This window comes from Sceloporus occidentalis, unplaced genomic scaffold, assembly GCF_023333645.1.
Source record: "Sceloporus occidentalis isolate IW3139 unplaced genomic scaffold, rSceOcc1.0.p SCAF_11, whole genome shotgun sequence".
Lineage (NCBI taxonomy): Eukaryota > Metazoa > Chordata > Lepidosauria > Squamata > Phrynosomatidae > Sceloporus > Sceloporus occidentalis.
The window spans coordinates 5,698,938-5,719,429 of NW_028316991.1; the positions used below are offsets into that span (position 1 = coordinate 5,698,938).

The 20,492-nt window shown below is 40.7% G+C and overlaps 1 protein-coding gene across 1 annotated transcript in view; it reads right to left on the reverse strand.

The window, feature by feature from the left end:
* Positions 1-20,492, reverse strand: part of LOC149305478 (double-stranded RNA-binding protein Staufen homolog 2-like) — a 95,109-nt gene that overhangs the window by 24,635 nt on the left and 49,982 nt on the right. The window contains exon 12 of the mRNA XM_089477375.1: positions 12,512-12,625. Coding sequence (XP_089333501.1) covers positions 12,512-12,625 — 114 coding nt within the window. The remainder of the gene's footprint in view (positions 1-12,511; positions 12,626-20,492) is intronic.

Sequence of the window (20,492 nt, forward strand, 5' to 3'; positions counted from 1 at the left end):
TCAATTAACGTCTTCAAATGTTGAGAAAACATCAAACAGAGCTTGGAAGGTTTCTCTGTGCGGGAGACTGGTTGCTGATTATAAACAGCGTGTACGTACCCAACAGGTGTGGGCTGCCATGTCATGCCGATTTGTCCATTACAAACTTTAGACAGGAGGGCTTGATTAGGGCTTCACACTGTACTGCAGACTACCTCCAATTATACTATCTATGCTAAGATGCAATTATATCTAAATCAACATTAATTTACTTTGATGATTAAGCATCTGTCGATTGTAAGCTGCTGTGGTCAGGGACATCAACACACGTGAGCTCATCCATAAGGTTATACTCTCCATTCTGTAATAATGCTGTAGAACATGCTGTCAAAAAGTACTAACAAAATCCATGCATATATACACCGCATGTTAAGCAAACCAAGGGCCAATCCTGTTCACGAAGTTAGGTTCCCAAAGATGAATACAGTCAGCAGCGGTGCTAGAAAAACCTAGAATTTCTTTGTGATGGAGATGCCACTAGGGCAGTGATGGCTAAGCAGGAAACAGCGAGATCAAAAATATGATTTACACAAACCTAGTCATAAAGATGTACTGTTGTGGTGTGTGTATATACTATTGAGGGGTTTATTGCTATGGAGCTCTGTGACACATTCATACCCACAAAACATTCTGAGTTCCTTGAAGTTGGGAAAACAAGGTGGAAATGTCTGACTTTTTATTAAAGAAAAAAAAAACATGGGAATAAGAATATGAGAGTATGATCATGCTCATGATCATACAGATAAATTAGTCATCTGTAAAAAGATGATATAGCAATCACAGGATTAGAATAAAAGTGCTTGAAGGGCACGTGTAGTATGTGGTATGTAGCGGTACTACAGGTAGGCTGCTGCTTGCCTCTCCTACCAAGGCTTCTTGTTGCCCCGGTGGGCCCATATGAAGCTGACACAGACATCTACTGCTTCGTAATTATCAGGTGTGCAAAGAAGCATGCAGGTTCCGCACTCCAAATGTAAAAGTCAAGTATTATTTTATTGAATAAAGTGCCAAAGAATCGGGATGTCTGTATACTTCATCGTGCTTCTTTGGATAGGCGCCGTGGACCCCAAGCACCCGTCCCCAGGGGTGTGTTCAGAATTGTGAGAGTGAAGAGTGTGGCGGTGAGCAGCCCGGAAAATACACTTTTTGTTTTATAAGAAACACGGCAATGCATTTTTAAATATCCAAACAATGTTTTAAACCTTTATACCTACTTGCGATTTTATTCTTGCCACATTTAAAATGCACCTCAGTTGTACAGAGTTTTATTAGTTGGGCATTATATGAGACTTGCAGGCATTTCGGGAGAGTTCTGTAATATTTTAACAAATATCTACACAGAGGAATAGGCAATAAATAGGTTAAGCTGTGTAGTACGGAGGAAGTTACACGGGCAAACATGCATGTAACAGCTGCTTTCATACACAGGCAGCTGGATCTTTCAAATGACATCATAATGTCCTCAAGTTTTTTCAGCGAGTTCAGTGGAGCTGCGCAGACCAAAACTCCATGGTTGTAGCAGAAATTGAACATTTCAGCAAGTACTGATTTAATGGAGATTCCTAGAGTCCTTATGTCTTCTGGAAATAGTTTGTAAACGTACCAGGTAACCCTCGAATAAGGATAGATTTTTGGTCCATTTGCACCAGTCTATAACACATTACAGAATGATGAACATCACAACTCCCTCATAACTAGGTTGACCTTGCATAAGACATAGTGACCTTGTCTGACCTTGAAGCAAATCCAGAAAACCGGTATGACCAATATGTTCTACAAATCATATGCATTTATCATCAATTATAATTGTGCATCATAAGCCCCAAATAAAAAAAATAAAACAAAACCTAATTATTGTAAAGACGAGTGGGTATTCACTATGGTGGGGGGATGAAACCTTTTAAATTTCCACAAGCCTTACAATGAATCAACCTTTGACTTGGGCAGAAATGGCGCTATATAATGCGTAGTTTAATCAGTAAAGTCTCACCATATTGACTACGCATTCTGCGGGGCCAGCGCAGTCTTTCCTGCAGGTGGTTGAACCTTCATAACGCATTGTGAAGTCCACGAGATGACATGTTTGCATTCTCTACAACTTAACTGCAACCCCTGGTTTAATGAATGGAGCATATTCAAACGGGTCTCATTTTTACATCAGTGAATGCCTTTAAGGAATCACAACAGTGATTCATTTGACTTTAACGTTACAACCCGGCACTAGCTGCCAAAATTCTATCCAAATCCACATGGGATTACAAAGGTTAATTATTTGATAATGCAACACTAGGGGTATTTTATGTTTTATAAAATATAAAAACCGGGCTCATCATGCTGATAAAAGCACATCAACTAATTTACCGGGAGCTGATCCCAAGTGGATCCTATTATATAATGTGTAATGAGTTTCCATCATAAGGATGTCACACCACGTAAGTAACGCTGGTGTTGGCTGCAATTTTTATATTTCAAAGAAAACAGTCGAATCACAGTTCATTAATCTAAAATAAATGGGGAATATATATAAAAAAAGACCCTATCAATAGAAAAAATGATATTAATGGAGATAGTTATATAGTATGGTACCACCACTTCAGAGGAAGGCCAACAATGGCCAACACCATTAAGTAAACAGCTCCTAATGGAGTTTCCAGTATGTCAGAACGGATTTCAATAAGCTCGTTATGTGTAATGCGCTAATCGGTCTGCTGAACACATCAGGAGTCTTTTCTCATCAGAGTTTGTCAAATGAATACAATGCCTCTAGCGGAGCTAGGTGACTAATGAAGCTTTACGACACAGAATTAAAAACAGTTCCGAAATAAAGCAGGGTGGGTTTTAGGGTTACTGAACCCCCAAATCTCACTTGATAGCCTAAAACGAGAAGCTACAGCAGATAAAGTACATTAAAAATGCCTTTAACACTATAACGCTGCACTACCTGGACAGTTTATAGTTTAGTTTTTCTTTACCTAACCAGGAACATTTTTGGGGGGGCTACTTTAGTGGTACTTGCACAAACATACCATATGCATAATAGATTTAAAAAAATGAAGAAAAAAAACCCAGTATTCAGATCCTGTAGCTATTACCACAGGTGTCCATGCCTTATTTCTCCTGTAATTAAGATTAATATTTACACGGCTAAACTAGAAATATGACCTTGTAAAACTTCAGAAATATGTTGTATGTCCTATAAACGTAATGACTTCCAAATGCCACAAGGCTTCAAGTCGTTCTGCAACGTAAATTTGGTTCGACTTGATCAGATTTCTAATCCCACGTCAAAAACTCTTCCGCATTGCTGGCTGACATTAAAGAGATTCTGCTGCGCCTGTCTCCCTGCATCTAATAACGTGGCTCTGTACTGGTTTATCTGCGACATCAATAAAGACAGGTTTACCACCTAATTGATATTTCAAGGAGCAGAGGTACACAAAGCACTTCGTATCGGATTTCACTAGTCATTTCTCAGAACTCTTTGGAGTTAGGCTTAAAAAAACAATACCATCCATCTTCAATAACCAGTCGAATGGCTCAAAACAGACAAATGTCTTAATTGATCCCAATAATTATGGGTACGCTGATCGAGAGCATTTAGAACCTTAGCCTCCCAAAACAGGAATTGCCTGCAAATGACTTTTGTAAAAATGTATCGTTGCTTGGAGTAATAAACTCTATTGGATAATGATAAAAAAGGGAGAACCTGGGGGTGCTTAGAGAGACCTTAATTCTATACTTATCTTTCTCGCTATTTGCTTTAAATTTGAAAACGTATGCATGGGGGGGCTATATGGTATAACCCGCAACAAATATCAATAGCCTTGTCTTTGTTGCATGGGTGTTGACACAGAGCAGCAATAATACAATATTGTTTGGGTTTTGAGGCAATTATGGAGTCTATAGCTGAAGTTCATACCTTTCCTTGGGCCAAAGATGTAGAATTGCATAAGCTTTTGGCAGCTCAGAGATCTCTTCAATCTGTTGCAATCAAACTGGTCTCCTGATATTTTACTTTACACGGGGACCCCCACATATTGTTTGAGTAACTTGTACCATACGTACAATAAGTTGTATATGAGCCTCTGAAATTAGGTCTGGCTGATGGTGATGGACCATGAGAAGTGCCACAGACTGCCAAATCCTGTATATTGGACACCAAAGTGTTTGCCAATAATAGTCCCATAACTGTGTTTCCATGTTGACTAAAATGGATTAAATTCCCAAAGTAAGATCCAGCCTTTCCAATCTGTATAAGCCGTACCAAAGACATTTTTGTGTGTAGAATGCGAAATGTAAACAACTCATTTAACGCTTCTGAAGACACAAACAAAAGAGCACAATCTAACTTAATGAGGCAGAGCGCTAAAAAAAAAGCCCCAGTATTATCCATGGAACCAAAACAAACCTATCAAAGCCATTTCGACAGCTTTGCCTTCATTCAACAATAAACAAGAACATCGCAAAACAGCATGAAGAAGGATAAAATTACAATGGTAGCTCGCTCAAATAAAATTACGTAGCTTAAAACATGCACCCAGCACTACGCACAGTTATTTTTTTATGGTCCATGCATTTTATCTTTATATTGACCAAACATTACTACTCCAGTAATATTGGAAAAACAGATCAGTCCCTATATGGAGCTATCCTCCGAGATTACATACACAATTAAGTCAAAAACATTTTGTGGTCAGCTCTGCTATGTGCCTTAATATGCACAATATTGCTCAAATTTAGCAAATTACTTCAGTCAGAAGCATGGTCAAGAGCCTGACAGCTGCAGTTTAATGTTTATAAATGTGAAATAATGCACTTGGGACATAGAAATTTCCAAGAAGAAAATATAACATCGGGGACATTGTTCTGCCGTGACAACAGAAAAGAGGAACTATTAGGTAAGCAGGCAATGCTACAAAGTATCCGAAAAAGTAAGCATGGGTGCTGGGTTGTATAGATAGTGGCATTAGTAGCAGAAAGAATGAGGTGGTTCTGCCACTTTACAGATCTCTGGTCAGACCTCACCTGTAATAGAGTATTGTGTACAGATCCAGAAGAATATACTGACATATTAGAGAGAGTTAAGAGGAAGGCTACAAAAAAGGTGAATGGCTTGCTGGATAAAAATCATGAAAGACTAAGAAACCTCATATGTATAACTTGGAGGAAATAATTGACAGATAAGGTACAATAGAAACACATTTAAGAAAAGTACACACGGATAGAAGGTGATAATGTAAAACTAGAGGGTCTGGAGCTTACATGTAACGTGAAGGAAGGTAAATGGAAAGCCTCCCAGCAGTAGTGGAGAGGCAAATACAGTAAAAGTATGTAAGCATGCATACAATAGGCATAAAATTATCCTTAATTTAAGAGCGGGGAGTCCAAATGCAGCCCGCAGCACGTCGAGGTGCGGACCGCGTGAGATCGGCAGCCAGGGCAACCGGGATCACAAGAGCCCTGCTGCTTACCTGTGGAAGGGTCTTTTGTACTGCACAGAGGAAGCGGAACCCAGCAGAGTCACGTGAATGTACGTGACATCACATGACTCTGCTCCAGTCCTGCTTCCTCTGTGCAGTACGAGAGAACGCAGAGGGAGGCCGCGCCCCCTGCTGAAGTCTGTGAGAGGCTTCGAGAGAGCTGCAGTGCAGGTAAGGCGGTGGGTGTTTGAATGAGTATACGTGATTGAGGGAATGAATCTGTGAATTAATGAATAAGAGTGTGTGTGATAGCATGGTTGTGCAAGTGCTGGAACCTAGGCATGATGGGACTGTGATTGCTGTTAGCAATCACACTCCTATCATGCCAAGTCAGCCAGTACATGCTGAAACCTGGCTAGCTGGCCCCCTTGTGTATTGATGCTGCCAGCAGTATGGGGTCTGCACATCACTTACCAGCATGTACTGAATGACTTGGCATGATAGGAGTTTGATTGCTAACAGCAATCACACTCCTATCATGCCCAGCCAACCAGTACATGCTGGAATCTGGGTATGTCTGAGATTGCTGTTAATCAGAATATATATATATATATATATATATATATATATATATATATATATATCATTGTTATGACATTTTTTTTACAATTTTGGTGTGTAACTTACTTTTATTAAAAGTGTGGGATTTTTATTATTTTTAAAGGTGGGGGGTTGTTTTCGGTTTCAGCTAAGTGAACCCTGAATTTTCGGTTTTGGTCCAGAATTTTCATTTCGGTGTATCCCTAGGATAAATAGAACTATTTCATTTTTACTTATCCAGAATCCTGAATTTTTAGTCACAAAACTTTCTAGGCCCAGAAATCAGTGAGAGGAAAAGGTTGTTTACTTTATTTTAATCTGCATATTTTATTAAAAGGCCATATTTTCTCACAGTGAAAATTTAGTGTGAAGTGGCACACTGCAGAAAAAAACTTGGACACCCCTGATTTAAGATGAGAGCAAGGGCTGATTAAAGTTCTTATCTGCCATCAAATTTTATGTTCCCAGGTCAACATAGAAACACAGGATTTGATGGCAGATAAGAGCCATTCAGTCCATGCTACTTAGATCTCTCCCACTCCTAGGGGAGTGACTCTGCGAGGGGACACTGCTAGCCCCAGACAACCTTAAGCAATCAGGGAGTATGAAGGGAAATGGATGGATAAACACGACTCCTCTGTACTAAGAAGGGGGAAACTGACTGGGAGAGTCAGAGAAGTGGTGCTTCACCCGAAGAGTCTGGGTCATACGTATGTGTAGAAAGTAGCAAACAAGAGAAGCCATCCAACAGTGGGTAATTAATACAAAATTGACATATCATGTTTTTGTGAAAAACAGTTTTAAGTGTGAAAATAATTTAACTAAATGTAAAGTGAGTGAACAGAAAATAAATGAATATTTGGTGTGACCAATATTTTGGTTGCACACAGTTGTTTTTTTAAGAAACTCGGCAGGTAGGTTGTTCCAAACATCTTGGCGAGCTAACCAAAGTTCTTCTGTGGATTTCGGCAGCCTCTGTTACTTCTCTATTTTCGTGTTATCCCAGACAGACTTGATGTTGAGATCAGGGCTCTGCGTCGGCCACACCATCACTTACAGGACTCTTTGTTCTCTTTACACTGTTGAAAGTCCTTAATGACTTTTAACTGTATTGTCATGCTGCAGAATAATCTTGGGGCCAGATGCCTCCGTGACCCGCCTCACCTGTTTCTGTAAGTCAAATTGTTATGTTATAATACATGGTATGTCCTGTCTACCCTTTGCACAGCGCTACAGAATTTGATGGCGCTATATAAAATAAATAATAATAATAATGACGGTTAAGTATCTGCTTGTACGCTCAGCATTGAGAAGACCATTAATTATGGTCCAATCCCCAACTCCTTGCAGCCCCTGACTTGCCAGGAATCTCCACCATTCTTTTCTGCTGCCTGCAAACACTTCACACTTGTACTGCTCTCTAGCCCTTTGGTGAAAAAACTGCCTTCTTCTACAGCCAAGTATTTCAGAGTTTGACTCATCGGTCCAGAGCCTCGGCTGCCATTTTCCTCTAGCCCAGTTCCTGTGTTTTCTTGAATAGTTGAATCGCTTTGGCCTTGTTTCTACATATGGGTTTTGGCAGCAAGTCTTCCATGAAGGCCACTTCTGATCAGACTTCTTCTGACAATAGATGGGTGCACCAGGGTCACACTGTTTTCTGCCAATGCTGATGGCACTTCTGGACATCTTCTGTAAAGGAAGCAAGCAAGATGGGTCCTTTCATCTGCTGCACTTCGTATCCTTGGACGACCACTGTGTCTACGGTCCTTAACATTGTCCATTTCTTTGTGTTTCTTTAAAAGAGCTTGGGAAGAACACCTGGTAACCCTTGTCTGCCCTGAAATTTCTGCATTGGAGAGACTTTGCTGAAGCAGTGTATTGTTGCTGTGTTCAGTCTTGCCATGGTATGACTATTTTAAACCTACATATTACATTGATGATGACTAGCACCTGTTTGGTATAATTGTTTAATCATACTATATGCTTACAAAATCCATGACTTCTAGAATAATCTGTTTTGAAGGCAAAGGGTGATCACATCAATATTGATTTAATTTAGATTTTTAGGACATGTAAACCAACATGAACTTTTGTGACCAAACAAGAGTATCAACAACAAATTAAAGTCTTGGAAACTGCAAAATATCGTTTTGGTTCATCATAATCATGAACAGCATCAACGATGATAAAATAAGCCTGTGGAATATACGTAATAACATGCTTAGAGAAAATGAAGTAGTCCTGCAAAGTTTGATACAGCAAGCAAAAAATAATCACTTGGCTAACATTACAAAGTACATTGCAGGAGAACCCAAAATGTAATCCCATCCTGAATTTTAACGGTTATTACTTTTTTTAAATGATGTGCTTTGAAAGTAATAAAAGCGTAACCGAAATACGTATTTTCCGAACCCTCAAAAGGGTGTAGCGCAGAACATATAGTAAGAATGATACTTTTACAGATCCAATTTTGAGATCCAATATCTCACTTTTCTAGTGTTGACAAACCCATTTATTATACAGTATGGAAGGAGTGCTGCGCTATATAAATAAAATAACGGTAACAACAGTGTAAAAAGCAACAGAACACATAAAGGCGGAATGAAGCGGCTCAAACGGCAGACTGGCATTTGTTAACTACCGTCAAACATCTGGTATAATAAACGCCCATGTATAACAGGCATGCTTAATTTTAGAACTAAAGTTGCAGAAAAACTATACACAGATGTCCTTTTAATTTATATTTCTGCACACTACACCCCCCCTCCCCCGGCCAAAGAAATTCAGTTAAAGAGGGAGGCCGCAATGGTAAGAGAACAGAGCATTATTCGGGAGCTGCTCTGACACAGGGCACATTTTCATTGAATTACATTTGAGATGAAATAACGTCTAGTTAGTGGGTAGCGTTATAAATATAACTAGTATCACTGAATCCTATCTATACCCAGTAGAGGGGACGGCAGCCAGGCTAGATCCCCTGTCCGAACTCCCCAGTTTTACAAACGTTATGGATAATGGGTAATGGTAAGACTCCAGTTGCTAGAGATATTTTGCGGTTTAACATAATTTGCACCATTTTGGGTTAAAATCACCGGAATATGATAATTAAGGAACAGCTGGCGTCACTACCGCTAACACAGAAATGAGACTTAAGCCTCACAAATAAGCCTAAAGCCACCCAAATGAATCAGAATGCCTGGGCTCCCTAATGCTGTGTCTTCCAGTAAGGATCTGGACACTTATACCATGTGGAGTTGTATTGAATTATACCAATCCAAGCTTGGCGTGCCCATTAGTACAAGGTAGAAGAAAACTGTTGAACGTGCTACACTTTCATTAGCAGTCATGTCTGGGTTTTCACCCATGTGTGGTTCGGAGAAAATTAACCCCTTCGTGACAAAGGCTGATTTTACTTTTTGTACCCTTCGTGACAATGGCCGTTTTAACATTTCTGCGCTGCTCGTGTTTAGCTGTAATTTTCTTCTTTCCCGTTTACTGAACCCACACACATTAGATATTGTTTTTTTCAGGACAAGAAGGGCTTTCTTTAGATGACATTGTTTTGATTGTATCATATTATTTACTATTAAAAAAAGTGTAAAATATGGTGTAAAATTTTGAAAAAAATGACTGTTTCTAACTTTTAGTTGAAAAATCTTTTACTCATCTATAAAAGGTAATAAAAAAACCTGCTAAATAGATTCTACTATTTGTCCTGAGTTTAGAAATACCCAATGTTTTTATGTTTTTTTGCTTTTTTCTGCACGTTATGGAGCAATAAGTACAGGTACCGTTTTGCTATTTCAAAGCCATTTTTTCCAAATCTGGTAATTCTTCCCCCCATGTGCCATTTCGGGTATCTTTGAAGCCGGCCAATGCAATTTACCCCATCAAGTCATATATTTTTGAAAACTAGACAGCCCAGGGTATTCCAAATGCTGGTATTTTAACCCTTTCCAAGCACTTATTCTACCATCAGCCTTTGTCAAACTTTATGGTAGTAATTTTTTTGCATTTGTTTTTTCACACACATTTTACTTTAGGTATAAATAAACAGGTTCTGGTAAATGTCACTATCAAAAAACACCCCAATATGTGTTTAGCAACATCTCCTGAGTACAGCGATACCTCACATGAATGATTTTGCCTGGCTGTTTGGGGGCAAAAGGGCCACATTTGGGGCATGCACATTTTTCAATGTTGCACTTTGGCATTTGGGGATCCACTGCCCATGCCCTATTTGGTACATCTTTGAGCCGGGCCATTTCAGTGTGCCCAATAAAGCTATATATTTTTGAAAACTAGACACCCCAGGGTATTTCAAATGCTAGTATTTTAACTCTTTCCATGCACCATATCTACCACCAGTCTTTGTCAAACTTTGTGATAGTCATTTTTTTCCATTTGTTTTGTCACACACATTTTACTTCAGGTATGAATTAAAAAGTTCTCGTATATGTCACTATCACAAAACACCCCAATATGTGTTCAGCAACATCTCCTGAGCGCAGTGATACCCCACATGAATGATTTTGCCTGGCTGTTCGGGGGCAAAAGAGCCACATTTGGGGCATGCACATTTTTCAATGTTGAACTTTGGCATTTGGGGATCCACTGCCCGTGCCCTATTTGGTACATCTTTGAGCCGGGCCATTTCAGTATGCCCAACAAAACCATATATTTTTGAAAACTAGACACCCCAGGGTATTTTAAATGCTGGTATTTTAACTCTTTGCATGCACACATTTTACCACCAGCATTTTTTTTAAAGTTTGCAGTAGTATTTTTGTGTGTGTATTTTTCCCACACACACCTACTTTATGTATGAATTTACAGCTCCTGGTATATGCCGCTGTCACACGACACCCCAATATGTGTTCGGCAACATCTCCTGAGTACAGTGGTACCCCACATGCATGGGTTTGTCATTTTTGGGGGGAACTAAAAGGCCACATTTGGTACGCGTGCATTTTTCTAATTGGAAATTAGATGTGTGGCCATCCTTCCCCCCGTGTTAATTGGGACCTTGTTGAACCCGGCCAATTCAATTTACCCCATCAAATCATACATTTTTTAAAAGTAGACACCCCATGGGCATTTAATATGCCAGTATTTTAACTCTTTCCATGCGAGAATTGTTTTAAGCTAATATGCTAATTTTAGGACTTGCTCACAAAAATATATTTTTTATATATATATATTTTTTTTTTGCCTTTTTTTTAACATTTTTTTTCAACTTGAAGGTTCCCCTGATAGTGACATCAGTGGGAAATTTTTACATTTTACTGTTTTTTTACTATTTTTTTTTCTAATTATTATTAATTTTATTTTATTTTTAATTTATTTTTTCTAATCACACTGTGATTAGAAAGCTGAGCTCCACTGACTTGCATGGTTGAATGCAGTACCTATATTCAACCTGCAAGTGGAGCCAGAGTTCTCTAGAGGGTCTGGAGACCGTCTAGCGAACTTGTTAGACTTTATTGTTTCTGTATTGAATTTTCCCGGACCGCCGCCATCTTGCAGATGGCGAAGATCACCGGCAGCTGCGGCTGTGACCGCTCTCCGGAGCGGTCACAGCCCATCCAAAGGTAAGTGTTTGGTGTCGCTGGATGCCTCCTGATCGAGGCATTCCAGCGACACCATTTAAGTTTAGGAGGCGATCGTTGATCGCCTCCTAAACGCTTTTGAAACGGGCGTCCGCCGCCATACAAAGTATGGCGGATGTTGACGCCCCGGGGAGGGGCCAGAGATGGCCCCTTTGTGCCGATAATGGCGTTGCTGAATGCCTCGAGGTCGAGGCATTACAGCAACGCCGTTTCGGTGCAGAAAGCGAAAATAGATCGCTTTCTGCACCCGTTTAATGACGTGCCGGTCCTGGCACGTCATTTGTCGTTATCGACATGAATTTCCGTGACGTGCCCGGACCGGCAATTGTCATCAAGGGGTTAAACATTACAGAAAACGACTCACTCTTCCCATTGTCTTCTATTCAAATATTACATAATAATGTTTCAAAAGCATAAAACAAAGAACGTTACACTGTCCTGTAGACTAAAATTGGCCAGGATATGACAGACAATGGGCATTTAGAATGAATGTGTGTGGCATGTACTGGCCCACTAGCCAACAAGGGCATTTATCTGACACCCCTTTATGGTAACTCCAGGTCACATAAGACGGGTACTTATAAAGTCCAGTGTGAACGGACGGACTGGTTAATGGTTTAAGCACAGAATTTATGTTTGTTTCAAGTATGTTTCAAAACATGCATAGTTTAACAGTACTCCAGAAACAAAAATAACGTCATGTGCAATCAATGTGATGTTCAGTTCTTGAACAATGACTGATGTGGCCTAAATACAATCCGCTTACGACAGGTTTGTGCTATTGCTAAAAATGCACTAAACCTAAAAGGTTAAAAAAAGTAAAAAAATTCTAGTGATGGGTACCTGGTCGTGGCTGGCTTCCACAGAGCTGCCAATGCCATGGAAAGTCATCTGTATTGGCGACAAAGTCAAGCAGGTCATGAAATCATTGCCGTTTTGTCGATCGCTGTAATTTACCTGTAGAAAAAAGCCAGCAAAAAAGAAAAAGACTTGACGGACAATTTCAACACATTGTGCCGTAAAATGAAGGAGATGGAAAGAGTCAACGAAATAAAAACGATTCCCCTTTAACTTGAATAGGAATCCATCTCAGGGCGAAACGCGTTGTATGGTACTGATGGCCTGATCTAGTTTCAAGGACTTGTTTTCTATATTTATTTTTATTTACTTTGTTTAGCTGGATCTTATGCTATGAATGATTGATGTTGCACATTTTACATGTAAGCTACTACTTTTTTGGGGGAATAAATTAGTTTATTAGATTTATATTGATTCATCTTAGTCTCACATTTTCTGGAGGTCAATAAGATCACCATTATTGCCATTGAGGAGCCTCTACATTTTCATCAATATGTAAGCGCATTATGTAAAAGCACCCGCTTCTGACATATCTGCATTAAGATACTATACATTTTATGTTGTTTCTGTTTCATATATCTCCAAAATATTTGAAGTTTGACTACATCATCCATATACATTTATGGATCAAATATGTAGACTTCTGGCTGATGAAAACAGGTAAACTTTTGAGAAGGAAGAAAGCACATAACATTTCGTAAAAGAACATGCGCAGCTGTGGAATGAAGAATGAAGATATCTCCTTACAGCAGTGATGTCCCTTAAGACCCGACCCTTTCCTAATCACCTCTCTTTTATCGCTTTCTGTCGAGAGGCAAGAAAATCATGAATATAGATGTGCAGCTGTAGATGCGAGATGACGCTTGGACGCAAGCAGATAAAAGCAAGGTGAGAAGTCAGGCCGTGCCTCGCAGCGCACCCTCAAATTCCCCTCGGCCCCTCTTCTCTTTAGTCTGATACTTTTAACCACAACGTTGTTGGTATCGACCTTCCAAACAAAACTCAAAGCACACATTCCTTTGTGAAAATCCGCGTTCCTGCGGCAGTACAAAGTGCGCCAAACTTTAAAGATTTTCCTATCCCACGCAGATTCTTCTTTGTGTAATTATCAAAAGGGAAATCAATCATACCTACCAGAGAGGCTTTATTTATATACGGCCCGTGATTAATACGCTGAAGGCTCAGGAGATCGCGCTGATTTTGCTTTGCTGCTCTCTCGTGTTTAATGGAACAGCTCGTAATGGATCAGATTGTTATCATCACGGACGATCAAAGGAACGGAGAGCTGCTTATGGACTGAAAGCGTAACTGACGTCAGGCACGTAGCTCTGACATTGAGGATTGTTAGTTTTAGGGATATCCACCTCCGTGCTGCGCATACCTGGGAACTTTCTAAATAAGCCGACGCTGAGACTCGTGTAATATTAGCCCTTTAATAGGCCATTGCGCAGATTCTACGTAGGGACTCGCACAACATACTAGCATAAGCAGAAACTGGGAGTCTTCGGTATAATCACGGCAGCGTAGAATGGGAAGGAGTCAGCTCCAGTCCGTGTGACCCTGAGGGTCTGCCCTTCAACCCGAGACAAATACTGAGAGTTCCCAGGTATGCCCATCGGCTTTAGACACCTGTAGAACCTTACACTGCTTGGCACATATAAAAGGGGTACAACGTGTGGCACATGTTTTATACAACAGAAAATATATATTCCTAATCCGGGGGTTTGCATTATAATTGAGCTCCCTGATAAAACTACACGTTATTCAGGGAATTTAAAGCTCTTTGGGTGTCTCTGGAATATAAAAGGCAAACAGTGTCCTGGAATCTTTGTGGTCCAGTATGTATGTTCTCCCAAGAGAATCTTTACATTTTATATTATGCTCTGTATTTATAAGGTAATATGAAAATGACATAAGTTAAAAGTCCGATTAAAGGGACATTTCAGCTATCATATGCAATTTAATACACATGATCAGGGGTGGACTGACTCATCGGACACTCGGGAATGGACCAAGGGCCCGGGAGGGTCGGAGAACTGCGAGGGGCCCGGTGGGGTCGGAAGGACTGCAAAGGATCTGGGGGAGGGGCTGCAGGAGCAGGGTGTGGCTAAGGGAGGGGCATTTTGTTGCCCGGGGCCCTGGATGGTCTCAGTCCGTCCCCGCATATGATAGCTGCGTAGCTGCATTGTCCCTTTACATTTTTGTGGTGTGCAAATGCATTTAGGGCTGCAACAACTAATCGATAAAATCGATAATAATCGATAATGAAATTCGTTGCCAACGAATTTCATTATCGATTAGTTGAATCGATTATTATCGATTATAAAATGAGGGTTTTTTCAGAGCAAACGCTCTGAAAAATACCCCTCATTATATAAACCGTTTCAGTGACTCACAGCAGCAGCTCCTACTTACCAGCCCCTCCCTGTAATCACTGTGACAACTGGCCCCGCCCCCTTCCTTCTCCCAGAAGGCCAGAACCACATGGCTGTGACACTCATCTAACTGTAAGTATAACATTAATATTTGGGCTACTGAAAGTTAGGGGAGGTGGGGGTTAATTTAGGGGCAGTTATGGTTAATGGGGTGTTTAGGGTTAATTTAGGGGCAGCTATGGTTAATGGGGTGTTTAGGGGCAGCTATGGTTAATGGGGTGTTTAGGGTTAATTTAGGAGCAGCTGTGGTTAATGGGGTGTTTGGGGTTAATTTGAGGCAGTTGTGGTTAATGGTATGTTTAGGGTTAATTTAGGGGCTGTTGTGGTTGACAGGGTCTTTAGGGTTAATTTAGGGGATGCTGTGGTTAATGGGGTGTTTAGGGTTAATTTAGGGGCAGTTATGGTTCATGGGGTGTTTAGGGTTAATTTAGGGTAGTTGTTTTGATGGGGTATTTAGAGTTAATTTAGGGGTAGTTATGGTTAATGGGGTGTTTAGGGTTAATTTAATGATGAGGACTGAGGGTTAATTTGATTAATTTAATAAAGTTAACTTAAGGCGCAGTTAGAGGTAAAGGGGGGCCAAACTAAGGGGAATCTAAATCCTGGGGGCAGTGAAGATTAACCCAGTACTTATTTAAAAAAGTATGGTGTCGGTGTGCTGTGAACGGGTCTGTGACTCTATGAGGGGACTATGAGATATCTGGGGGGTATAAGGCATATCAGGGGAGGACGGAGTGACATATCTGGGGGTATAAGGCATATACATTAAATAAGGCATATGTGGGGAGGGCAGTGTGGCATGTCTGGGGAGGACGGAGTAGTGTATCAGGGTGTATAAGGCATATCTGGGGCCACAGTGGCATATCTGGGGGTAGACTGGAGTGGCATATGTGGGGAGGGCAGCGTGGCATGTCTGGGAGGTAGTGTGGCATGTCTGGGGAGGATGGAGTGGTGTATCAGGGGGTATAAGGTGTATCAGGCACAGTGGCATATGTGGGGGTGGAGTGGCAGATGTGGGAGGCAGCGTGGAGTGGCAGATGTGGGAGGCAGCGTGGAGTGGCAGATGTGGGAGGCAGCGTGGAGTGGCAGATGTGGGAGGCAGCGTGGAGTGGCAGATGTGGGAGGCAGCGTGGAGTGGCATTTGTGGGAGGCAGCGTGGAGTGGCATATGTGGGAGGCAGCGTGGAGTGGCATATGTGGGAGGCAGCGTGGAGTGGCATATGTGGGAGGCAGCGTGGAGTGGTATATGTGGGAGGCAGCGTGGAGTGGTATATATGGGAGGCAGCGTGGTATATGTGGGAGGCAGCGTGGAGTAGTATATGTGGGAGGCAGCGTGGAGTGGTATATGTGGGAGGCAGCGTGGAATGGCATATGTGGGAGGCAGCGTGGAGTGGTATATGTGGGAGGCAGCGTGGAGTGGCATATGTGGGAGGCAGCGTGGAATGGTATATGTGGGAAGCAGCGTGGAGTGGCATATGTGGGAGGCAGCGTGGAGTGGCATATGTGGGAGGCAGCGTGGAGTGGCATATGTGGGAGGCAGCGTGGAATGGTGTGTGTGGGAGGCAGCGTGGCAAGCCTGGGCTCAAATGTGCATAAATTGGGGGGGGGGGGCTGGTTGGGAAATAAAGACAAGAAATGCATTTTATCAAAGTTTTTTTTTATTCTGCTGTTTGTATTTAATATTTGTTTATTACATTATTTTAAATAAATGAAAAATTTACATTCATTTTTTTTATCCGATTAATCGATTAATCGAAAAAATAATCGGCCAACTAATCGATTATGAAAATAATCGTTAGTTGCAGCCCTAAATGCATTAGAGGGATTATTATTATACTTTATTTATAAAGACAGACAAAGACAAGTACAATACAGCAATTGACATACAGATACATGTACGTTATGCTTTGTTATTCGGGTACTTCAGCAAATGGGCAGAAGCACCCCAAGAGGCCAGAACATTGCAGACTGATTTGCAGAGAGTTGCAGAAACGCTTCTTTTTATCCGCAAATCTGTCTACAATATTCCGGATTCTTGGAGTAGTTCTGTAAAAGTAATTGGATAACAGAACTAATACTGGGGAGAAGCGGATGAAGAAAGAACAAGAAGAGGAAAAGGAAGAAGCAGAGTTGCGGAACAGGGGACAGCAGTCGTGGGGAAGGTAGGAAGACAATGACAGGGAGTGTGAGCGAGTGAATGACAGTGTGAGAGTGAGAGTGAGAGAGAGCGAGTGCAAAGAAAGCAAAAGCAGTCATTTTGATTTTTTATCTAATAGGTTTGTTATATATTCAGGCCCTTCCTTTTATTAAGATCCAAAGTTTGGGGTTTTTTCTTGTAATTGAGGTTGTCTTATAATCGAACAAATACAGCAGTTTTATTGGACCAACAAGTATTAGGGTGGGCTTTTGAGATAGACAGTACTTTTTGACTAAAATCTTCCATTAAAAAATATGACCAAAAATAAATGTACTGCATTTATCCTGTACATAATACTTTAATTCATATAACTGCATGGCCCCTTCTAATTTTTGTGGTGTGCTTTTTGCAAATACATGGGGGGATTCTGCAGAATCCCCCATATGATTTCCACCTTTATCCAACACCCAGCTATTTTCACCCGCAGGAGACATGGTCAGCCGATTTCTCTATGCACAGGGTATACTCGCCTCCAGCGCGGCCTCGGGACACATTCTCATGCGTGGTAAGAGCGGCCATAGATTTTCAAGTATATCACCTGCTGGGAAATGTGTTCTTGTAAATGCAAGATAGCTGAAAGTGGAGTAAGAGGCAAATGCATATAGGAGGGTTCTGCATCATGAAATTGAATGATATGAAAGTGCATACGATGGCTGGAATGTCCCTTTACTAAAACAGACTGAAAGGCACTTTATTTCAGCAACTGTATACCACTTCTGTATGTTTAACGTACTGAAAGCGTAACTGTGTTTTAATAGCAGTATTTTAGAATCCGCCGTGAACTCCTGTAAAGTGTGCTTAAAGTAGACCGAATACAGAGTTGGGTACGTAGCCTCAACAAATATCTCCAGGAATGCTATTGTCCCTCTAGCTGTCCTTCGCCATGAATTCTTTCTGTATTAAATTATGTTGTTGTTTTCACGTTGGTAGATTAACTATGAGATAAATCAGCATAATTAAAAAGCAGAAACAGGCCTGAGCACTTGGGATTTGGGCTCACAGTTTGAAAGAAACCCTGCCTGGCAAGACTCTCGCAAAATTCATTCTCACTGAATGCACGTTTATTAGGTTAGGGCTAAATGAGACGGAGGGAGGGATGGTGGGGTCAGACAGAAGCAAAAAAATATTGTGTAACAAGGTGGCGTTCTTGTTCCCAAATCTGAAAATTGCTCTGTCTGATTCAGGGACCAGCGGGAGTCTTTGACGGTAAGACAGAAATATATCAGGCAATAAAAAAAAAAAAGTGAAAAAACTAAAACTGCCTGCTCGGACGTTCACAAATCTCCAGAATTAAATGGGCAAGACCTCAATGTCTGAACAAAAGACTAGGGCAGCTTTGAAATGCTTAACTTGAATTTATACAATCCTATAAATGCCCCAGATATAATGAAAAGATTTGCTGCACATGCTTTCCTTGTAAATAATGGGGCAGCTAACTCATCCGGACAGGGCAGTTAAACAGTATTTCTTGTGCCCTATGCCTGTAAAAGGAAACTATGAAATCACTAACGCATGAAACAATAAATGTGATTAAACGTACACATAAGTGTGACCGCACCTGCTTATCCCCCCGTCAGCAGTGCACATACTGGTTTGCGTAAGTCGCAAAACGTCTCCATGCGCAGCTAACGCACCAGAAATTCCATTTTGGAACCAGAAGATGAGGGGCCGGGAACAGCTGTTGCCAGTTACTACCAGAGGAAAGGCCAGGCAAGGGGCAGAACCGACAGAGAAGAAATAGTCATGGCACTAAATGCCCAACTCCTTACCCAGTGATCACAAGACTGCCCCAGAAGCCCAACAATCGGCCGCCATATGCAAAAGCAGGAGATTTGATGCTTTTTGGATGATGAGTTTCATGATTTGGCTTTCCTATTCGGTGGCTGTAATGGCCGGACAGAGAGGTGGAGTGGACTACAGAAAAGGAAATCAAGTTTTATGCTGGTAGTGCCAACGTTCACCGTAGATCATTGCTTCCATAAGATAAAGCATTTCCTTGCTAATGTACCATATATCTCCAGAACAAGCCGCATAGCATAAAAGACACACTTACACTTAGTTAACTTTCATTTGTTCTTTGCTCTTACTAAATAACTTCCATCAGACATGCCAACTCCAATTCACCAAGGACGACCAAATTCAGTTAGGACAAGGTAAAGGTTGAGGAGCACCAAAAATGCTCTACCAAAAACTAAGATTTAAACAGAAATGAATAGAGGTTCTATTTCTGTTAAGTTCTGCTAACGATTTTTGTTTTAAGGATAAATATCAGTTTTAAAAATGGAGTCTGTAAGCACGACAGAAGAATGAAAATTAGGATTTGTGATCTATTCATAGTCACCTATTGTCATGAAGACAACCCAGCATACACGTATGTCTTCCGAGTGATTAGAAGGGGGAACACGAACTGGAAAACAAAGGCCTACGGATTAATGCCACTTCGGATGCGTGCGCAATGTGAAGTGCTGTACTCATGGATTTGGAACATCTGTTTTCGAAAAGGGCTCACGAATTTGACTATTCCCACAGAGAGAAAACAAAGCCATTACTGATTTCCAGCCTCGGATTATGAAGTGATGGCTCTTTCCGAGGAATCTGGTGCCAGCAGAGGGGATTTAGAAGTGTGTGGCAATGCGAAAAATAATAAATATGGAACTGCAAATTTTACAATTTTTAATCCTTGTTACACAGACTTTGTTTTAAAACGTTCCATTAAGTTTGCTAGCTAGCCAGTGGGTTTTTATACATGCATGACATTCTTTAACAATCGCGAGCCAACAATTATCACATTTACAGAATGATGTCAGATTTGTCATCAGTTAAGTGTTTGAGAGGCCAAGGAATAATCACACACACTGTGTTCTGATGCAGAACATTAGAAAATAAGTGTTTATTTTGTCTCCAATATTTGGTTTAAAAGTAATAACTATTTCTATCAGGGATGCTCAGATCTGGGGCAGAATTTTGGCTAAGCTAGCAAAGTAATAGGGCTGCAACTAACGATTATTTTAATAATCGATTAGTTGGCCGATTATTTTTTAGATTAATCGATTAATCGGATAAAAAAAACCAATATGCAAATTTTTTGTTTATTTAAAATAATTTAATGAACTGGATGTTAAAAAACAACTTAAAATTTACATTAACATTCTTATTTTGTTATGATGTAATAAAAAAACAATATTTTCAAAGTACAAAAACCCAAACACAATATTTATGAAACAAAATAACCCCAAACATTCTGAAAAGAGGTGGACTATTACTGTTCAAGAAACTTTGCCCCAGCCCTGGCACTTTGCACCCAGCCCTTTGCACCCAGCCCTTTGCACCCAGCC